This window comes from Cavia porcellus, unplaced genomic scaffold, assembly GCF_034190915.1.
Source record: "Cavia porcellus strain 051 isolate PalLab524CR breed Dunkin Hartley unplaced genomic scaffold, mCavPor4.1 scaffold_6, whole genome shotgun sequence".
Taxonomy (NCBI): domain Eukaryota; kingdom Metazoa; phylum Chordata; class Mammalia; order Rodentia; family Caviidae; genus Cavia; species Cavia porcellus.
Window position 1 is genome coordinate 51,410,512 of NW_026947489.1, and position 18,638 is coordinate 51,429,149.

Consider the following 18,638-nt stretch of genomic DNA (forward strand, 5'->3'; position numbering starts at 1 on the left):
TGATCTTTTGTCAAGTTGATCTATCTCTTTGTGACAATGAGTTATTAAGATCCCTTGTCACAATTGTGTCATTGTATATTTGGTTTTTCATGTCTATTACTATTTGTCTTATATAGTTGGGTGCTCTTGTGTGTTGTTCTTGAATTTTCCACTAACAAGTATGTAGTGACCTTATTTATCTCTGTTGATCATTTTTGGTTTAAAGTTCAACTTGTCTGCAAATAGAATAGGTATTCCTGCTTTCTAAAGGGTTCTTATTACCTGGAATGTTGCTTTTCATCCTTTGACTTTTAGTCTATGAGTTTTGAGTCAGATATGTTTCTTGTATACAAATCCTGTTCTTGATCCATTTTGTCAGCCTATTTATTTTAATTGTTAAATTAAGATTATTTATATTGATGGCTATAACTGAGATAGCCCCTAGATGTATGGGGTGAGGAGGGTGCAGGGCAGATGATCCAGGCAGCCCCTAGGTCTGTGGAGTGAGCGGTGGGGTGAGGCTGATAATCCTGGAAGCCCATAGGTCCATGGAATGAGATGAGGGCACTTTTTTTCTACTGAAAATCAAACTCAGGACCTTGCCCATGCCAGGTAGGTGCTGGGCCACTGAGCTATATTCCCAGCCCCTATAAACATATATTAATTCTAGAAATCATGCCATGTTAGCCTGCAAAAGTTTTTCTTCCTTTTCAAAAGCGTTTTAATGATTTTGATAGAAAATTATTATCTTCAAGTGTTTCACCTTAAAATGTTTCTTAAGCTTTAATTTCTCTGTAATTTTTCTAATTTTCTGTGCATAAGTCCTGTAAACTTTGTGGTGAGATTTTCACATTTTATTTCACTTATTTATTTATTGCTATTTAATATTTTAATACTCTCATAACTTTTGCTTTGTTTTTGTTTGTTCCCATGAAGTGAAAATATAGTTGCCTTTCAATAAACATTTATAAAAAATTACTCAAGACCAAAGCCATTCTCAAATCTCAGTTTGCTTGTGAAAGATATTCCCAGTAGAAAAGAAGAAAGTGTTGGGGTAGGGATAAAGTAGAATAAAATTTTATATATAGTCATATTTAAGAACTTTTAAAATAGTCACTAAAAAAGGGTTTGATAGTAAAATCTTGTTCAGCGATCTATGGAAAATATCTATAAAGGAAAACATCTATAAAGTTTTTAAATAAAAATTTAATGTATGTAAAATTACATTCTATTTAAACAAAAGTCCCAGTAAGATATTTATATGACCATTATCTGTTATACCTCTGAAAATCTTTCATACTACAGTTTTATTGTTTCGTCTTCATCCTTACCATTCACGCTACTTTTTTATTAGTTTTTTATTGTTTGATCTAGTTGGAGTTTTTATGTACTCTGTATATTTTAAAGATGTCCTGAGAGTGTAATTTTATATTCTTGACTCTGTATTTCTTTTTTTTAGTATCGGGTATGGAACTCATAACCTCGAGTTTGCTAGGCAGGTGCTTATGCCACTGAGCTAAATCCCCAGCCCTCTGTACTTCCTATTCTATAAGCTTTAAGTTTATTTTCTTCCTGGTAATATTATTTCATAGATAGTGACCACATTTCTACAATCAATGTATGATATTTCATCTTTTTCTTTCTAACTCTTATTACAGATCGTATACTGCCTAGTTTAGGTTTCTTAAAGAAGTAGATGTCTTCTGACTTGTTAGGCTGACTGATTCTTTGGTAAAGCACTGCCCTGTGAGTTGTAGTATATTTAGAAACACTGCTGAGTTCTCCCTACTAGACCACGGAAGTCCACTGGGCATTGCCAATACATCCTGCATCAGAGAGTTATTGAACTAAGACCAGAGATTTGTATCATCCATTGTTTCAAATTCCTTATTATCTGAGACACATTTATAAATATGGAATATTCCTCCTCATCACTGTTTCATCTTCGTGTGACATAGCTGGTGTACAGTAAATGTAGGATAAAATTTTTAATTTCCCCACCTTTTTAATCAATTTTAAATACAACAAATGAGATGCAATTTTTTCACTACCATTATTAATTCATCAGAAATTTATTTATCTGTCTTTATCTATTGCAGTTATTAACTTCATTAGTGTTCAAATTATTCTGTATTTTGTGAATGAGAGCCTATTTACCTTTCTATTACTGCTGTAAGAAAGTATGCCAACTTTGATTACTTAAAGCAACACAAAATTATTATTTAACAATTATGAGGCTCAGAGTATTAAATAGGATTCATTGGGCCAAAATCAAGGTGTCCACAGTGCTACATGCCTTTCTCAGGTATTGTAGCGAATAAATTACTTTTCAGTTTTCTCTGCTTCTTTAAGTGCCTCTGTTCTTGGTGCTTTCATTCATCTATAATTCAAATAACACTGAAAGCATCTCTACTTCTGTAATCATGCCTCTTTTTTTCTGACCTTTATCAAAAAGTATTTATTGGTCAACTTTCCATTGCTGGGACAAATATCAGACTCCCACTACTCATAGGAGGTAGATTGTATTTGGGCTCACATTTTAAGTTCATGGTCATATGATTCCAAATCAGAAACACCACAATGAAAGGGCATGGCAGAAAACAGCTGCTCACTTCATGGCATCTGCAAGAGGAGAGCTTGGGAACAGTCTTAGAATAAGACCAGATATAGTCTCCACAGTCACACATGTATGGTACCCAACTAGATCCACCTTTTCATTGCCCATTCAGTTGTGAACCCATAGATGTAGATCCACTGATGAAGGTAGTGCCGAGACAATGCAATTACCTCTCCGGGAACCTCTTAATCCAGTCAAATGACAACCAAGATTAACTAGCAATATTCCATCCTTTATGAACTTGACACCCAATGATGTTTCAAACAAAACTCTGTCTCAAAATAAACACAGATACAGTTCATAATTCCATCTATCATGGCATCATTATTCTCAGTGCAAGCACTAATGTGGTAATCCCTTCCCTGAATTCTCAAGATTCCAGCATTGCTCACCAGTCCAAGTCCAAGTCCAAAGTATTCTCTGGGCTAACAGCAAACTCTTACCTGTGGATCCCTTTAAAATTCAAAAACAAGTCACATGCGGTGATGATACTATAGTACGGAGCAAACATTTCTATCCCAAAACAAGAGAATAAGGAATACAAAGAATTGTATCAAAAACAAACAGCAGAGCAAACATCAGAATCTGTAGTTTTGTGTCTGACATTTGGTACACAGCGGGCATGATTGTGAGCTAAAGGAACTTGTGTAGCCCTACTATGGTCTTACCATGGCAGCTGCCATACCTAGTCTCTTTGGCTAGCTCTCCTCAAAATATCTTCAGATTCCTTCAGATTCCTTACCAAATTTTCCATGTGCCTGGTATATCCAACTTCCTGGGATTTCTGATGAGGCTTCAGGCTGTGTCTGGTCTTGTGTACTCTCCTGAATGTTATTAGGAAGAATAATCCAAATCTGAAGAGAAAAGCATGGATGAGTTATAAATTCCTTACTTTGGTGAGGGTTTTATGCATTTTTTAGTCTAATACTACTCACTCAATAATTCTTTCTAGATGGCAATGTAGCCTGATTTTTCTCCATTTTGCTGGCCCTGGTAAAATAGAACTCATATTTCATGTCTTTCTGCAGGTCTTTACTTCGCCTATGATTTCAAAATGTTCAGTTTTCCTAGAATATCAGCTCCCTCGTCAGTTCAAAATAGTTGCAATTTGATAGATCATCGAATATTGTCTTGCTTTAATATGGGAGCAATGCTCTTTTTAGCTTTCTACAAACTAAGTAGAAGCTAGAAAAAATTTTCTTTCATTTTTAAGTAGACTTTATTTTTAGAGATATTTTGCATTTTCAGCAAAATTAAACAGAAAGCACAGAGAATTCTCCTAAACTCCTTAGTCCCCCAACTATCCTCAGTTTAGTCTCTCCTACTGCTTGTAATCATCAACAGAATACTGTATTTCGCTAATTTTTTAAATGAAGAAAGGATAGATGAGGGAACACATAATAATTTTCAGTTAAGTGAACTGTAACCGAGGGAGTTAGCCTCATCCAGGAATTACAAACCAAATTACTTCTCAGAAAGTAATTTAGGCAAACTTTTTTTTTAAAGAAAGTAATTCGCTGTACTCAGACTATATATTTTAAATAATATCACAGGTATAAATATGAGTGTGGGGGCTGGAGATTTAGCTCAGCGGCATAAGCACCTGCCTTGCAAGCAGGTGGTCGTGAGTTCGATCCCCGGTACCGATAAAAAGGAAAAAAAAAAAAAAAAAAAGAGTGTGTTTGTCACTAGTGCTTCTCGAAAGAACTAATTCCATTTCTAGGCAGACACCTAGGAGATGACAATCCTGTGCCGAGGAGGGAACCAATTTTCTGTTTACAAGGCAGCAAGGATTACAGAATGGATGCAAGTTCACGTGGAAAAGATGCAGTGAAAAACCAAAGATTGTGATTGGCTTTGCTGCTCTTTAGTCAGTCGGGATTTGCTAGTGTACTTATTAGAGATTTTACAGGAAATATTTGTGAAATGGGTAATGTTGGAATAAATTGATAAGAACAGATACTGCATTTGATCTTAGCCAAAAGGCCAAGAAGAGATTAATGTTCAAATAAAGTGTTGAATAGAAAGTGACTGTGAGAGAGGTCTACAGAGTGAATTATCTATGAACTTTTTCTCATATTTTATTTCATGAGAAATTTCTGAAGGTATCCTTAAAACAGTTTGCTGGACTCTACTGCACAGTTTCTGTTTCAGTAAATCAGGACCGAATGAAGACAATCAATCTTGAAAGACACTGCACTACATGGTCTTATAAATACATACATTAAAATAATAGGGACCATCAGTAGTAATAAAAGAAGGACTAATCTAAGGAATGTTCACAAAAAGAAAAGAATCATAGGGTTTAAATGAAAAATAGTATTTTGTCCAGGTTGTGACTAAGAGTGACAGAAAATGATGCTAAATACTTACTAAAAGCTTGAGATTTTGAAGTTTATCTTTGTTATCTAAAGATCAGTACAGAAAAACAGTAGTGACATAAACACCTGGATGCTATGAATAAAGCTCTTGTCCCTATTGAATTTTCCCACTTTGCTGCAGAGAAAATATTCAACCAATTTGTTCAGTCTACAGAAGTTTAGAAATTGTGAGGGAGAAGAAGCAACTGTATTTTCTCTATATATTGCTTGGAATGTTCCAGAATTTTTGTTAAAGGTGCTGGGCTCTGGAACATCAGAAGCCATGCTAACAAGCCTGAGTGAGTTAGTGGCTAGGTTTTGGATGGTAAATGGGGCAGGAGCAGATGATTAATGGAGGTCAGGGAAATTCAGTAGATGAGTTAGCATGTGGGTGACGTGAGGCATCAGTGAGTATACAAGAAATAACAGATGATGGGATTGTGAAAGATGCAGTTGGATTCACTTGTAGGTACTGGAGAATTACTAGGTGCTTGACTTGGCATGAGTAAATACGTGAAAAAATATCTAAGGAATGAAGTTTAAAGAATATACCACAGAACGGTATTGTGAGTCTGTTGCTTCAAAATTATATCAAGTTTGTTTATTAAGCATTTAAAAGGTATACGATACTTTTTGTACAATTTTGAATAACATTTTCTATTTTTCCCCTTGTAAAACATAAAACTTCTTTTTTGTAGACCATATTTGACCCAGTGAATCTTTTTATGTATTGCAATTATTCTGGGACTTAAATAATATTCTGAGATGTATGCTTGTTACCCATCAACACTTGTAAAGCTCACAATAGTTGATCATTTTTCTTGCACATAGCTTGACAGAGTACAGTGTACACTCTCTCCAGAAAGGCAACCTGGACCTATGAGAGGGCTTTTAATTCTGGTATGGACTGAGACACACCCACCGATCACTAGACTAGAACCATGAGAGACATCGTAAGTTTGGGCTGTAGGGCAACATCCTGAAATATCCAAAAATTATCTGGTGAAATGTATTTTTAGAATGACTAAGGCTTCAGTGGAGGGGAGAGTTAGGAGAACAGCCTTCCACGGGGGTGGAGAGAAAGAGAGAGAGAGAGAGAGAGAGAGAGAGAGAGAGAGAGAGAGAGAGAGAGAGAGAATGAATGATGTCCTCCCTGTGGGATTGTGGGATTTAGGTCACTGCAGCAATTAACACTCTGAGCACAAAACTCCTGAGGGATCTGTCAGCTCCTCATTGCCAGTGCAGCCACTATCACACTTTATTAGTTCTGTGTTTGAGCCCATTTGGGATCACCACAACTTCCTCCCAGCAGTGTTTCAAAACTAGTCCTATGTGGTTTCTGCGTCATGGAGCCCAAGAAAACTGGTGCACTGATTTCCATGGTTCACCACATTGTTGAAGGAAGGATTATAGGAAAACAATCTTAGGTTAAAGAGGACAGGACCATATCAACAGATATTAATTAGTATATGACAATTCTGAATAGAGGCATTAAAAGAGAGTACATGTAAATAGGGACTTTAAAAGTGGCAGAAGTATACATGTGCTTTCTTCAGTGAATTTGGATTACTGATATGAACTATAAATGCTGAAATTTTATCACCCTAATATAACAGGAAATATAGTAAAATAATTATATTTTCGGAAACTGATGACTTAGGTGTATTTTGATTGCAAGAGTTTGCAAATTCCAAGGCTTAATACTGGCAGAGAGAGAGAGAGAGAGAGAGAGAGAGAGAGAGAGACAGACAGAGACAGAAAGACAGAGAGAGACAGAGAATGGATGAGATTGGGAAAGAGAACTATTAGTAATTAGAAATTGGAAATACGGTGGATGGATTGTTTGCCACCTTTAGGAAAGACACTTAAGGGAGAAACCTCAGTTACTAAGATGGGTAGTTAGATATTGATATTATTGAACATATAGTAAGGCTATATTACATTTGCAGTAAAGGTAAATTGTCATGTGTAGACTTTTATACCAATTACAGCACATATACAAGTATTATTTTCATATTACTAGAAATAATTAAAATGTAGAAGATTAAGTATATTGTCAAACAGTGCAGTGTTCATAGTGTGAACAGGAGCCACCATGGAGGTCTACTGACTCCCACATCAAAAGTTTGGTTTCTCTTTAATAAGTTATAGTGATATCCCATGTAAACTTGTTAGAGGTAAGGAATTCTACTGTGAAAGACTACCCTAAGTGTTGGGACCAAAAAGTGTAAAGAAGTTGAGTATTTTCAGACTAATACCATGGCAAAATAAATGACCAAAGGTGAATTGCAAGATTGAACCTGATTGAGAAACTGGATTTCAGTAATTAGAGTCAAATTACATGAAAAGTCAGAACAAAGGAGGCAAGAAGACTCTAAAGAAGAAAAATCTCATTGTCCTCTTAGAATGCAAAATAAGTTTTCATATATGATACACGTAAGTGACCACGGGATTCTCTGTTCAAGTGTAAGAGTGACGGAAATACTACTACTGCCGTGAATGTACTCTGTGTATGCAGCAGCCAAGATTTCAGCTGAGGGTCAGATTTTTCTGTTCCTAAATAAAAGTGACATTGCCCTTGGTAACTTAACTGTTTAAAGGTAAGGCTGTGATTTATTTGACTAACATGAAAGAGAAATCTTTGTGGGTTGTGTGTCTTACCTTCACGTGTTTTTTTTTTTTTTCTGAATCTAGGACTCTACCTCAACTAAGAGTACAGAAGACTGAAATAAGGACTCCAAATATGATTAAGATTCAGTGGACTATTATAAAATGTAAATTTTCCCAGGAAAACCCATTTTATCTCCTAGCTATAGGGCATCACCCACACCCTGATATAGAGCAGCATCTTGCTGATGTGGGTAACAGGTTCACACATAAACCAATTTTTGAGTTTGAGTTTTTGAAGCAGACAAGAGTTACCAATCATACTCTCTTTGAATTGACATGAAGACTGGGAAAGGTTAGTTTTCTGGAATGCTTCTGGAGGACGAGACCTTTAGACATCTTTTTATAATATGCATATTTTGTAGCTTTCCAAATCAGAATTTCTCTAGTCCTAATTTAGATTGAAAGGGAAAACAGAATTTATAGTAGAAGTAAGAAGTGATTTTAGGTTGTTTTAAATACATAATGTATTCACTGGAGTAGTATCATAAAATGTAGCACTGACAGGAAAGGAAGATTAATTCTTTCTTTGCAAAGGTGAGTATTTTGAAGTAATGGTCCATAAATCAGTGAGGGAAATAAAATGAAATTAAAAACTGATGAGAGGACACTAAATGGAAGCATCAGAGGGCATCTCTGGACTTGGACCCCTGTGTGGGACCCTTGCAGTGAAGAGTACTGTTAATGTCTGGTTGAGTTGCCTGTGGTCATATTTTTCTTGATGAGTAGTTGCCTATGCTTCTTCAGCGTCTTAGTGCACCTCTTAGAATGGGGATATTGGTGAGCTGTGGTAGAAAGGAAGGAGAAATAGTTCACATGGAAATCATAGTGTTGTGTAAAGCTCCACTTTCTGCTCTGGAATTCTGCAGAAATGGAGGAAACTTGGCACAAATAGGGCTCCTCTCTGGGTAATCAAACATTCGGATCTAAGGACATTCCAGCAGACGATGGGAGTGATATCTCATTCCATGATCCCCAAATCTTTGCTTGAGAATTTGCCATTAGAAATATGTTTAACTTAATTTATGACCTTAGTTTTCTGCACATTCCTTTCAAGACAAGAAGTACAAAGGACAGTTTTAGAGACGAAGGCCTCTTGCAGAAGGTGACAGAGAATAGCATGAAGTCATTCAGCTCATCAGGGAGGAGTTAAGATACAGACAGTAAAAGGAGTCTCACCCTAGCCCTAACTTTTTTTATGAGGACTGGTTTTATTTAGTCCTCGGTCAGGTAAGAGAGTTGAGACACTGATAATCTCCCCTTTTATCTCAGGCCACAGTCTGCACAGTCTTATTTCTGTGTTTAGCCTCACCTGTATCCAGTCTCCTCTACCTACATTTATTTTGTTCAAGCCATTAAAAAGAAGTTTAGTAAGAAGGTAGGTATGAATAAACTAAAAAAATCTTAATATGACCTGTTTCTGTTTGATGCTTAAAGTCAGTGTTATGAAATACTAGTTTTACTTGCTACAAATGTAGGCAGAAAGGGATTTGTGTTTCAATACACATTACCAAGAACTCTGTACCTTATTCTCTGTGCTGGACAATAAATATGGGGCTTTAAATGCCAGCATCCTTCTTATCACTTTTAACAATCTCCGTTTCCTCTTAAATTCATGTGCACAGAACAAATTCTTAGCATTAACAAATTGAAAAGATAAAAATATCAAGAACTAGATAGCATTACTGTGCTTCCCCAGCCAACTGAAGTAGGAAAAAATTAAAGCCTATTTAAAAAATCAGAGGTTTCTTTACAGATTGCCAAATTATTTCTGTCTAATTTTGTGAACGAGACAAGAGAGAGAAATCATGTTTGGTTCTTTATGTACAAGTCATTGCTATAAACACCCATACCATTGCGGTAGTCTTACCAGCGAGAATTCACAAGTACTTCCCATCAGTTACCTACATTTGAGTTACGTGTACATCTGAGTGGAGTTGTGAAATGTGAGCCCGTTTTATGTATGAAAGCTTATCATGAGATAGCAATCATTTACCTAATAAAATGAGGTTTCAACACAGGTTCCCCAATCCTTCCACAAAGTCCTCCCTGTTCATAATCAAACATTTTATAATTCACTCATGCCTTTCGTCAAAGTGAGTCTGTTGAAATATCTGAGGAGACTGTTAATCCTGCCACTCTGTCTTCTTCATTATTTAGTAAGTACCACTGCCTACTACTACATCCTTCTTGCTGGAGAACTAAGGTAATCAGCTCAATGTTAGAATTCTTGAAATTGTCCTTCATTACCGCCAGTCTTAACTATCCACCAGGGATATCACAATATAGAGAATATTTAGATCAACTCTGCTTTCTTGGTCTCAAGAATGATCTGAAATCATTGAACAAAACTGTTTGCGGTCTCACTGTTTGAAAGTCCACTTTATATGGTTTAATTTTGTAACTTGAACAACTATTTCTAAGATAACAATATGTAATCTATTAACTAGTGATTTCCTACTGTTTATTCTTTCTGAAATTCTGTATAACTTGTACCCTTTTTCTGTTTTTTTTTTCTTTTTCTCCTTAAATAAAATTAAAGAAAAAGAATGATCTGAAAGCTGATAGAAGGACAGGCAGGTCACATGCAGTATCCTTACAGTGTTATTTTATGGCTATTCACTTGCTTTTGCTTTTCTGAATTTTTCCAGGTTAAAAAAACATCAGATTTTTTAATGGAGCCAGATAACCAGATGTGGGTGAGAGAGTTTATTCTCTTTGGCTTATCCAGTGACCGGGATATTCAAGTCTCACTCTTTGTGCTGTTCCTGATTATGTACCTGGTGACAGTGCTGGGGAACCTCCTCATTGTTCTTCTGATCATACTGGACAGCAGACTCCACAGCCCCATGTACTTCTTTCTCACCAACCTGTCCCTGGTGGATGTGTCTTATGCCACCAGCATAGTCCCTCAGCTGCTGGTGCATTTTCTATCAGATCATAAAGCAATTGCATTTGTTAGCTGTGCAGCTCAGCTGTTTTTCTCCCTGGCTTTGGGTGGGATTGAGTTTGTTCTCCTGGCAGTGATGGCCTATGACCGCTATGTGGCTGTGCGTGACCCACTGAGGTACTCAGTTATCATGCATGCAGGACTGTGCACTAAGTTGGCTGTCATATCTTGGGTTAGTGGCTCCATGAACTCCCTCCTACATACTGCTATTACCTTTCAGCTTCCCATGTGCACAAACAAGACTGTTGATCACGTGTCCTGCGAAATTCTAGCTGTGGTCAGGCTGGCCTGTGTGGACACCTCCTCCAATGAGATTATAATCATGATTTCTAGCATTGTGCTGCTGATGATCCCCTTCTTCCTCGTTCTCTTGTCCTACATCCAGATCATCTCCACCATCCTAAAGATCCAGTCTGGAGAGGGGAAGAGGAAAGCCTTCCACACCTGCACCTCTCACCTCACCGTAGTTGCCCTGTGCTATGGCATGGCCATCTTCACCTACATCCAGCCCCGCTCCAGCCCTTCTGTCCTTCAAGAGAAGTTGATCTCTCTCTTCTATGCTGTTTTGACCCCCATGCTGAACCCTATGATTTATAGTCTGAGGAATAAAGAGGTGAAAGGGGCCTGGCAGAAATTATTAGGACGATTCTCCAGGTTAACATCAAAACTGGCTTCTGGGTGACTCATGAGCATTACTAGAGAGCAGAGCTTTACCTCAGTGTCCACCCAGATGAGATAATCTGCCAACCTCCACTGCCTGGCAACTGGAAAGGACATGCTTTAACATGTTCTGGTGCTGTTATGTGGGAGACCAAATGGTAGTTTTGAGGTGCAGTTGTAGGTATGTTATATCATAGCAGCAGATTTAGTGGAGTTAAACACAGCTCTCCCAGAACTCCACATTTATGCATCTCTATTCCTTTAGCCTGAGAAAAATGTTTTTCATTTCCCAATTGTAACCACAAACATCTTCGTGGATTTTACCTCAAGCCACATGTGGTTATGCAGATATATTTTGACAAAGTTTATGGTTTTTCTAGTAGAAACAGTATGAATTTTAATTTAGCATGGGTCAAATCAATATGTGGTATCTATATATATGCTATAATTTTCAGTCAATTTTCCTAAGAAGTGTTGTTGTCAAGGCTGACATGAGTTTTGCAGTACCTTCTAACTGTGGATGTAGTGTCTTTCTGTGACCACTAAATGTGACTATTGGAAATAATCACAAAGGGTTCTTTGTACTTTAACTGTAATATAACTAAAGGTTGTTTGCACTTGAGGAATTACTGATTAAGCCAAAGTTAAACTTCGGACACTAACTGACTATATCCAACAGTATAAGAGGTGTTATTTTTATTTAAGAGATATCATTTAAAACATTAAAGTTTTCCAGTCTCTAAAAGATACACAAATCTTTTTCTTTTTAGAAGCAAAATAAGCACCTAAATTGAGATGATGTATGGAAAGTCAAAGGCATAGTTAGTGTAAGAAGGAAAACTTATTATCAATGATAATTTTAACACCAACTTGGCATAATCAGCATAGGGAAGATCGCTGTGTCCAGGTTGCTTTCAAAGTTTTAAATCCTTATCTTTCCTCATATAATAGGCACTGGTAAACATCTGTAGGGTTAGTGATCTGGACTTGAAGGTAGACCTATTCTCTGAAGAAAAAAATCTAAATAATATGAAAGAGTGAAACTATGGAAGTGAACAGGGGTAAAAATTTACAACGAAGGGAAAATATCTATGTAGTTCTCCCCAACTCACATCTGTAAGTCAACATCAACACATGTGCAGTTCTCATGTTTATTAACATACTAGCACAAAATCCAAGAGTTCAAAGAGTTATACACTCATATAACCCAAAGGACACTGATGTTTGAATTTTCCCATGAGTAATGCAATTTGAAATCTTATAAGATAGGCAGGATGTCAAGGCCACCTAATTAAATATCTGCTGGTGTTCTTTCAAGCCGTGTGAGCTGTTATGTACTAATGTCAATGAATGGTTTCTTTTGACAAGAACATTCTTGCATCAAAGGAATGCCAGATAATGAAGCAGTTTGTTACATGATCATGTGATGAAGTAAAAGTCCACTGGGGTAATGACAGAAGTCTTCCTGTGAAAGTATACTTAGGCCAAGACTAGAACTATGAGAACCGGTTATCTAGATGACAAGAAGCCCAACAAACTTGTATAAAGTTGTTGTGATTATATTGATTCTAAGAAGTCTTCTGGTGGAGTTTTTGGGGTCTTCTATATAGAGCATCATCTCATCAGCAAATAATGATGACTTAATTTCTTGCTTCCCTATCCATATCCTTTTTATTTCTTTCTTCTGTCTTATTGCTCCAGCTAATGTTTTAAGAGCTTTATTGAACAGGGGTGGTGATGGTGGACATTCTTGTCTCATCTGGATTTGAGAGGGAAGGCGTTCAGAAAGCAAGCATGCAAATCCAAACATGTGTGGAGTTTGAGTGTGAGGTGGAGAAGAGAAAAGCAGGGGCATCCAGCAGTGGATAGAGGTGGACGCCTCCTGAAGAGCATCGATGTGCAATGTTTTAAACTTTATTATGATAGCAATACAGAGCCAGGAAAGAGTTCTTAGTAAGAGTAGAGCTTGAGCATTTTGCAGTTTCGAGCTCTCACTGTGGTAAGTGAGACTGTGGAAGAAGAGATGAGAGCAAGGTATCCAGCAAACCAACTGTTCCAGGATTTGAGACATTATAGAAATCTGAACTATGGTAACAAAGGCAAAGATAAAGACAAGTTAGGCCATGTGGCTTAAAAGAGTTTCGAGGTGGCTGTGGTGGCAGTGCCTATAACCCTATACTCAAGATGCTGGAGCAAGAAGATTGGGAATTCAAGACTGAACTGGGCAATTTAGAAACTTTCTGAGAACCTTTTTCTTTTTAGACCCTTTTTCAAAATAAAAAATATGAAAAGAGCTAGGGCCACATAGGAAGAGAGAGAGAGAGGCATAGAGACACAGAGAGAGAGGAAGGGAGAGAGAGAGACACAGAGAGACAGAAACAGAAAGAGAGATAGAGACAGAGAGATTTAAGAGGAAAAAATGAGAATTCTTACTTGTATCTCTTTCCTCTTTTAATATGTTACAATTTTGTCTAAATGCTCTGTAAGTTGTGTAACACAATGGAAATTTTATCATTGTGAACACACCATACATGTAATGGTATGGGAGAGAATGATACAAGGCAAATCAGTCAAAAATTGAAATACCATGACATATCAAGAAGGAAAATATATCAAGGTACTGTATCCTTTTTTCCATGACTGATCATATGTTCATAGTGTTTGTAACTTTCTACGACCAAACATCCTTTAAACTCTGTGCCCTCTAGCAACTTCTCACCTTGTTGAGGGATCTTTACATGAAGTGTTATCCAAACATTCATTTCTCAGGGGGCCAAAATGCTAAGGGCAGGTATCATTTATGTAGTAGTAGACTTTTATAGTCTCAAAGTTCATCTGTTAAATTTTATTTTTATCTCTTTATAGGTCTTTTTTCAAGGATGTGGTTTCTCAGAAGATTAAATTCTACATAAATTAAACAACTCGAGATTAAAACCATTCTTAATTCTTAGCTGCTCATGAAGACATTCCCAATATAGGACAGAAAAGTATTTTTGGGTCAGTGCCAAATATGAAATTCTAAGCAATGCAACTATTACACAGGCCTTTTCAAAGCTATCAGTCATTGAAATGTATTTGAAAATTAAAATTTGTTCAGCAATTTCTTATATTAAATATATCACTGATTTTTCTTAAAGAAAAATTAGAATGCAGACAAAATTATATTTTTTGAATAATTCACATAATTTATTGCTGTTACATTTGTAGATGATATTCCTACTATCTTGTTTTGTGTTTAATGAATGATACCTTGATTGCTATTACTGCTGTGAGAAAGTCTTACATATTTTGTGACTTAATACAAAAACACTGCCTTACAGTTCTGAGTGTCAAAATCAAATTGGCCCAAATCAAAGTGTCTACAGTGCTGCATTCTTTCTTTGAGCTTTAGAGGACAAGCTGCTTTCTTGCTGTTTCTTCTTTACTCAGGTGCTTCGATACACTGGCTCATGGCCCCTTCTCTCATTTCCAAGACCAACAACATAGCAAGCTTTTCTCTGACTACCCCTGAGCATTCATCATTATATCTCTTTCCTCTAACTCTGACCATAAGATCCTTTGTGGTTATAGTGGGGTCACCCACTGCAAGAAAATTCTACCACTTTAAAATCCTTTATTTGAGTACCTCCAAGTCCTTTTTTATCATGTCAGGCAGCATAATCACAGACTGGAGATTAGGACACGGACATCTTTAGAGGTCATTACTTAGTGTGCCAAAGCCTATTTAATCAGGTCACTTAGTTTTTAAAAAACATACAATCCTAGATTATCAGTGGTAATAATTCAGCAGTGATTTCACTTTGCTTCTTAGCATCCTACAATATTATAGTCCTATCTTTTATATTCCTTATTGTACTATTGAAATTATTTCGTAAGGAATAGCTGGTTCCTTTTTAGAAACAGGAAGCATTTAGTGACAACAGTCTGAGTACATTATTCAGCTGGAGGTGCAGGGTTGGTACTGCTACTGAAGGGGTGGGAAGTCAGTAAAGATATTACATAAGTTAGTCTTGGGTACATGGGGCCTAACTTGTTGAATCAATAGGTGATTAGGACCACTGCTCCACTAAAGGAAGTGTGGTTATCTGACATCTAGGATACGTGAGTCTATTGGAAACAGATGACCTCTTTTCCAGTGGAAAATTTGCTTTTAATAACAACATAGGGCACAGGATTTATGCCAAATTTTCTTTGATCGTCTGTATCATCAATTCTTCACATAGTATCCTTATATATTCAATCAGACCATTGGAATGACCTTTAAATTGACACCTGTCTTGGCTTCAGACTTGCTTAAAATTCTTCCATATAAAAGGGATATTTTTCATTATTTTCAGGGCCCCATCCTCTCAGTCATATAGTTATACAGATCTCCAAGAGTCCATGAATGTAGGTCACAGCACACTTGTCAGATGACAAGAATAGACAGGATGAGTGAATCAACCACCTGTTTATGCCACTTACTTGAGTGTTCAAGGGCTGCGTTTTTAGGTCTAATTTCAAATACACTGCTTTATATTTTGGTTCTTCAAAGCACATATTTCCAAGTATATGGTGACCTGATGTCCCACATATTCAGTTATTACACCCCAAAATGACAAGTGTTCTTTCTGAAAAGCACAACTTCCTTTACCCAGAGGCATGGCTTTTCTGCAAAATACTGTGGACCATAACTTTGATTTTAATATCAAGACTTCCCACATACTCTGTTCAGGGTCCCCATATGCCTTCCCGTCTTTAAATGTCAATGATTATGGAGTTAAGGGTACAGTGACAGAACCATTTGTCCTGTGAATGGAGCATCTGGAGATGATTCTCTTGGATGCTGACACCTAGGAGTGGCATGAGTGATTGGTTGGCTCATGGTGAACCTCAAAATAGATAAATATGGAAAACACTGAGATTTAAGCACCGATGAAGATAAACTGGGAGATCACATGTGCATTTTCAAAATAAAAACTTCAAGGTGGAGTGCCCAGATATTAGATCTTGTTGGCATTGTTCACTGACTAGAAAAGTTATCCCTTATGTGAGGTGCTGTTGAAGATACTCACACTAAGTTCTCTCTTTGGAGATCAGTGTCTTATAGTGAGTTTCCATGAAACATATTATTCTCCACCTGCATTTCAGCCTGATTTTTGAACTAATTAATTTTAGATGAAGAGCAAATGAATTGAGTTCCACACTGGATTTCCAATCTAGACTAGTTTCTCTGACCTAATTTGGTGAGGCCGCTACACACGCTTTTAAGAGATGAACTAGGTCACCAGGGCTGGACAAGAGAAGATAATGTCTCTGTACAGGGCCTCATTTTCTTAGTCATGAGATTGACAAAGAAAAAATATAGCAGATTTCAAGGAAGGAGTAATTTGCTATGTTCCACTGATCAAGTATGTGAGAGTCTTGGCCCAGAGAGCTGACTAGCTGCTGGTAGAAAGTCTGGCATCCCGAGTCATTGATTAGATAAAAACTATCCCCAAAAGTTACCCCAACCCATGTGACTCATATTGAGCTATCATGACCCATGCAGGAATATAATTTCATTTTAGTAGGCCACTAATATTTTGAGATAGCTTATTTTAGCAACTAGGCCACATTGAATAACAGAATGAGGATACTAACAACACACTTATATTTTGTCCATTTAATTAACATTGTAGTACTTTAAAAATTGAGTAAACTTTGCCTCCAGGCATCTCACACCGTAATATTTGGTACATTATGAATTTATTCAAGCTTGTTTAGCTTTTGATGTTTCAGTGTAGGTAGCAAGTACTCAGAATGTAATACTTGAAAAGTTTTATGTCTTTATTAAATATTGTGAAGTGATGTTGAGCCAACATTCCACTTTCCTGATTGTGCTTTGACTTTACATATGCTACTATTATTACTTATAAAAAGCAAAATTCTTACTTTTTGCACAATTCTTGTTTTGAAAAATCTTTTGTATTTTTTGAAAAAAGTTTTGTGTTCACAACAAAATTGAGCAGAGAGAGTTCCCATGTACCCCTGCCTCCCTCCTACCATGAGCAGTCCTCCTCCCTACTAATATCCATCACCAGCATGATTTTTTAATTACTGGATTTTAAATGGACAAAGCATAAGTGGGGAAACATATAAAAATATTCAACTAAGTAAACTACCAATAGCAAGTAATGTTTTTCATCCCAAGGAATTATAAACCAAAGAGTACTCTGTAAGTAACTTATAGAGTGTTACTTACTCTGTAAGTAACTTCATCAAACTGCATGCATAATTCTTGAGTGAAAGTATTTGTTATACTTGGACTGCTTTTGCAAGTTCATGGGCATGAACCAACAACAAATACTAGTGTAGCCGTCATAAGGGCTTCTTGAAGGAATTAATTCAATTTCTACATAGACATCTATTATTAGATGACCTTTCTGTGCAGGAGAGAGAACATTTCCTCTTGATAGAACAAGAAGAACTGCAAGATGAAGGGGGGACACATAGGGCAGGGAAACAGTGAGAAAATCAGACTGTGGCTGATTTTGGTGCTTTTCATTCAGTTGAGTTGAAATGTGGTATTACACTCACTGAAGACTTCAGATTATGTATTTGTAAACTGTATAGTGCTAGAATAAAGTATCATAGTGGGTGGGGACAATGTCTATGGGATGAATTCTTCCAGGGTTTGCCACATTTTATTCCTTTGGAAATATCAGATGTTTTTATAAAACAATTTTGTGAACTTTCTATAGTTTCTGTTTCAGTAATTCTGGGTCTAAGGGAGCTATCTTATCTTAAAGGCACTGAATCATATTCTTCTTTTTTAATTTTAGAAGTAATAAAATCCAACAAAACAAAATAGAACAAAGCCAATCAAAACAAAGCAGAAAAGTTGGTACAGAATTTCAAAGCAGGATACTAGGAAAATAACAATGGCTACCATAGTATATCTTGTTATCTTCACAATAGTTCTCAGCTCCATCAGGATAGCAAAATCAAACCTTTATTGCTATCAGCTCACCTTGTCCTCCAAACCCGCTCATTGCTTACAGGGGATGGGTGTGTGTGTGTGTGTGATTCTCAGCCCATGCACCAGGTGCTTCTGACTTTTGTCTTCCTGGAACCTGCATGACTTGCATGGCTTACCAGAAAAATTGGCTGATTTCTTAGTAGCTGTTTGTGTGGTTTACTGGAAAGCCTGGCTAGTTGACTTCTTGGTTGGTTCCTCCCAGTCCCAGCATGGCCAGTTCTCAGGAGGTGATGAATTTTCTCTTCCTGGTACCAATATGGCTTGTGTGGCTCACCAAAAGCTATAGCTTAGTTGGCTTCTTGGTCAGTTTCTCCCAGTCCCAGCATGGCTGGTTCTAAGGAAGCACTGACTTTTTCTCTTCCTGGAACCTGTGTTGCTTGCATGGCTTTCCAGATAGGCTAGCTA

At 36.9% G+C, this 18,638-nt stretch overlaps 1 protein-coding gene and 1 pseudogene across 1 annotated transcript; one reads left to right on the plus strand and one right to left on the minus strand.

Moving 5' to 3' along the window:
- Window positions 1-4,416: 4,416 nt before the first annotated feature.
- Window positions 4,417-4,594, minus strand: LOC111758517 (U2 spliceosomal RNA; annotated as a pseudogene).
- Window positions 4,595-10,298: 5,704 nt separating this feature from the next.
- On the plus strand, window positions 10,299-11,255 carry LOC100719901 (olfactory receptor-like protein OLF3). Its single transcript, XM_003475705.1, has one exon. It carries the CDS (start codon window positions 10,299-10,301, stop codon window positions 11,253-11,255), a length of 957 nt encoding a protein of 318 aa, XP_003475753.1.
- Window positions 11,256-18,638: the final 7,383 nt, after the last annotated feature.

Coding starts and splice junctions, on each gene's coding strand:
- LOC100719901 (XM_003475705.1), top strand. CDS start 10,299: ATGGAGCCAGATAACCAGATGTGGGTGAGAGAGTTTATTCTCTTTGGC.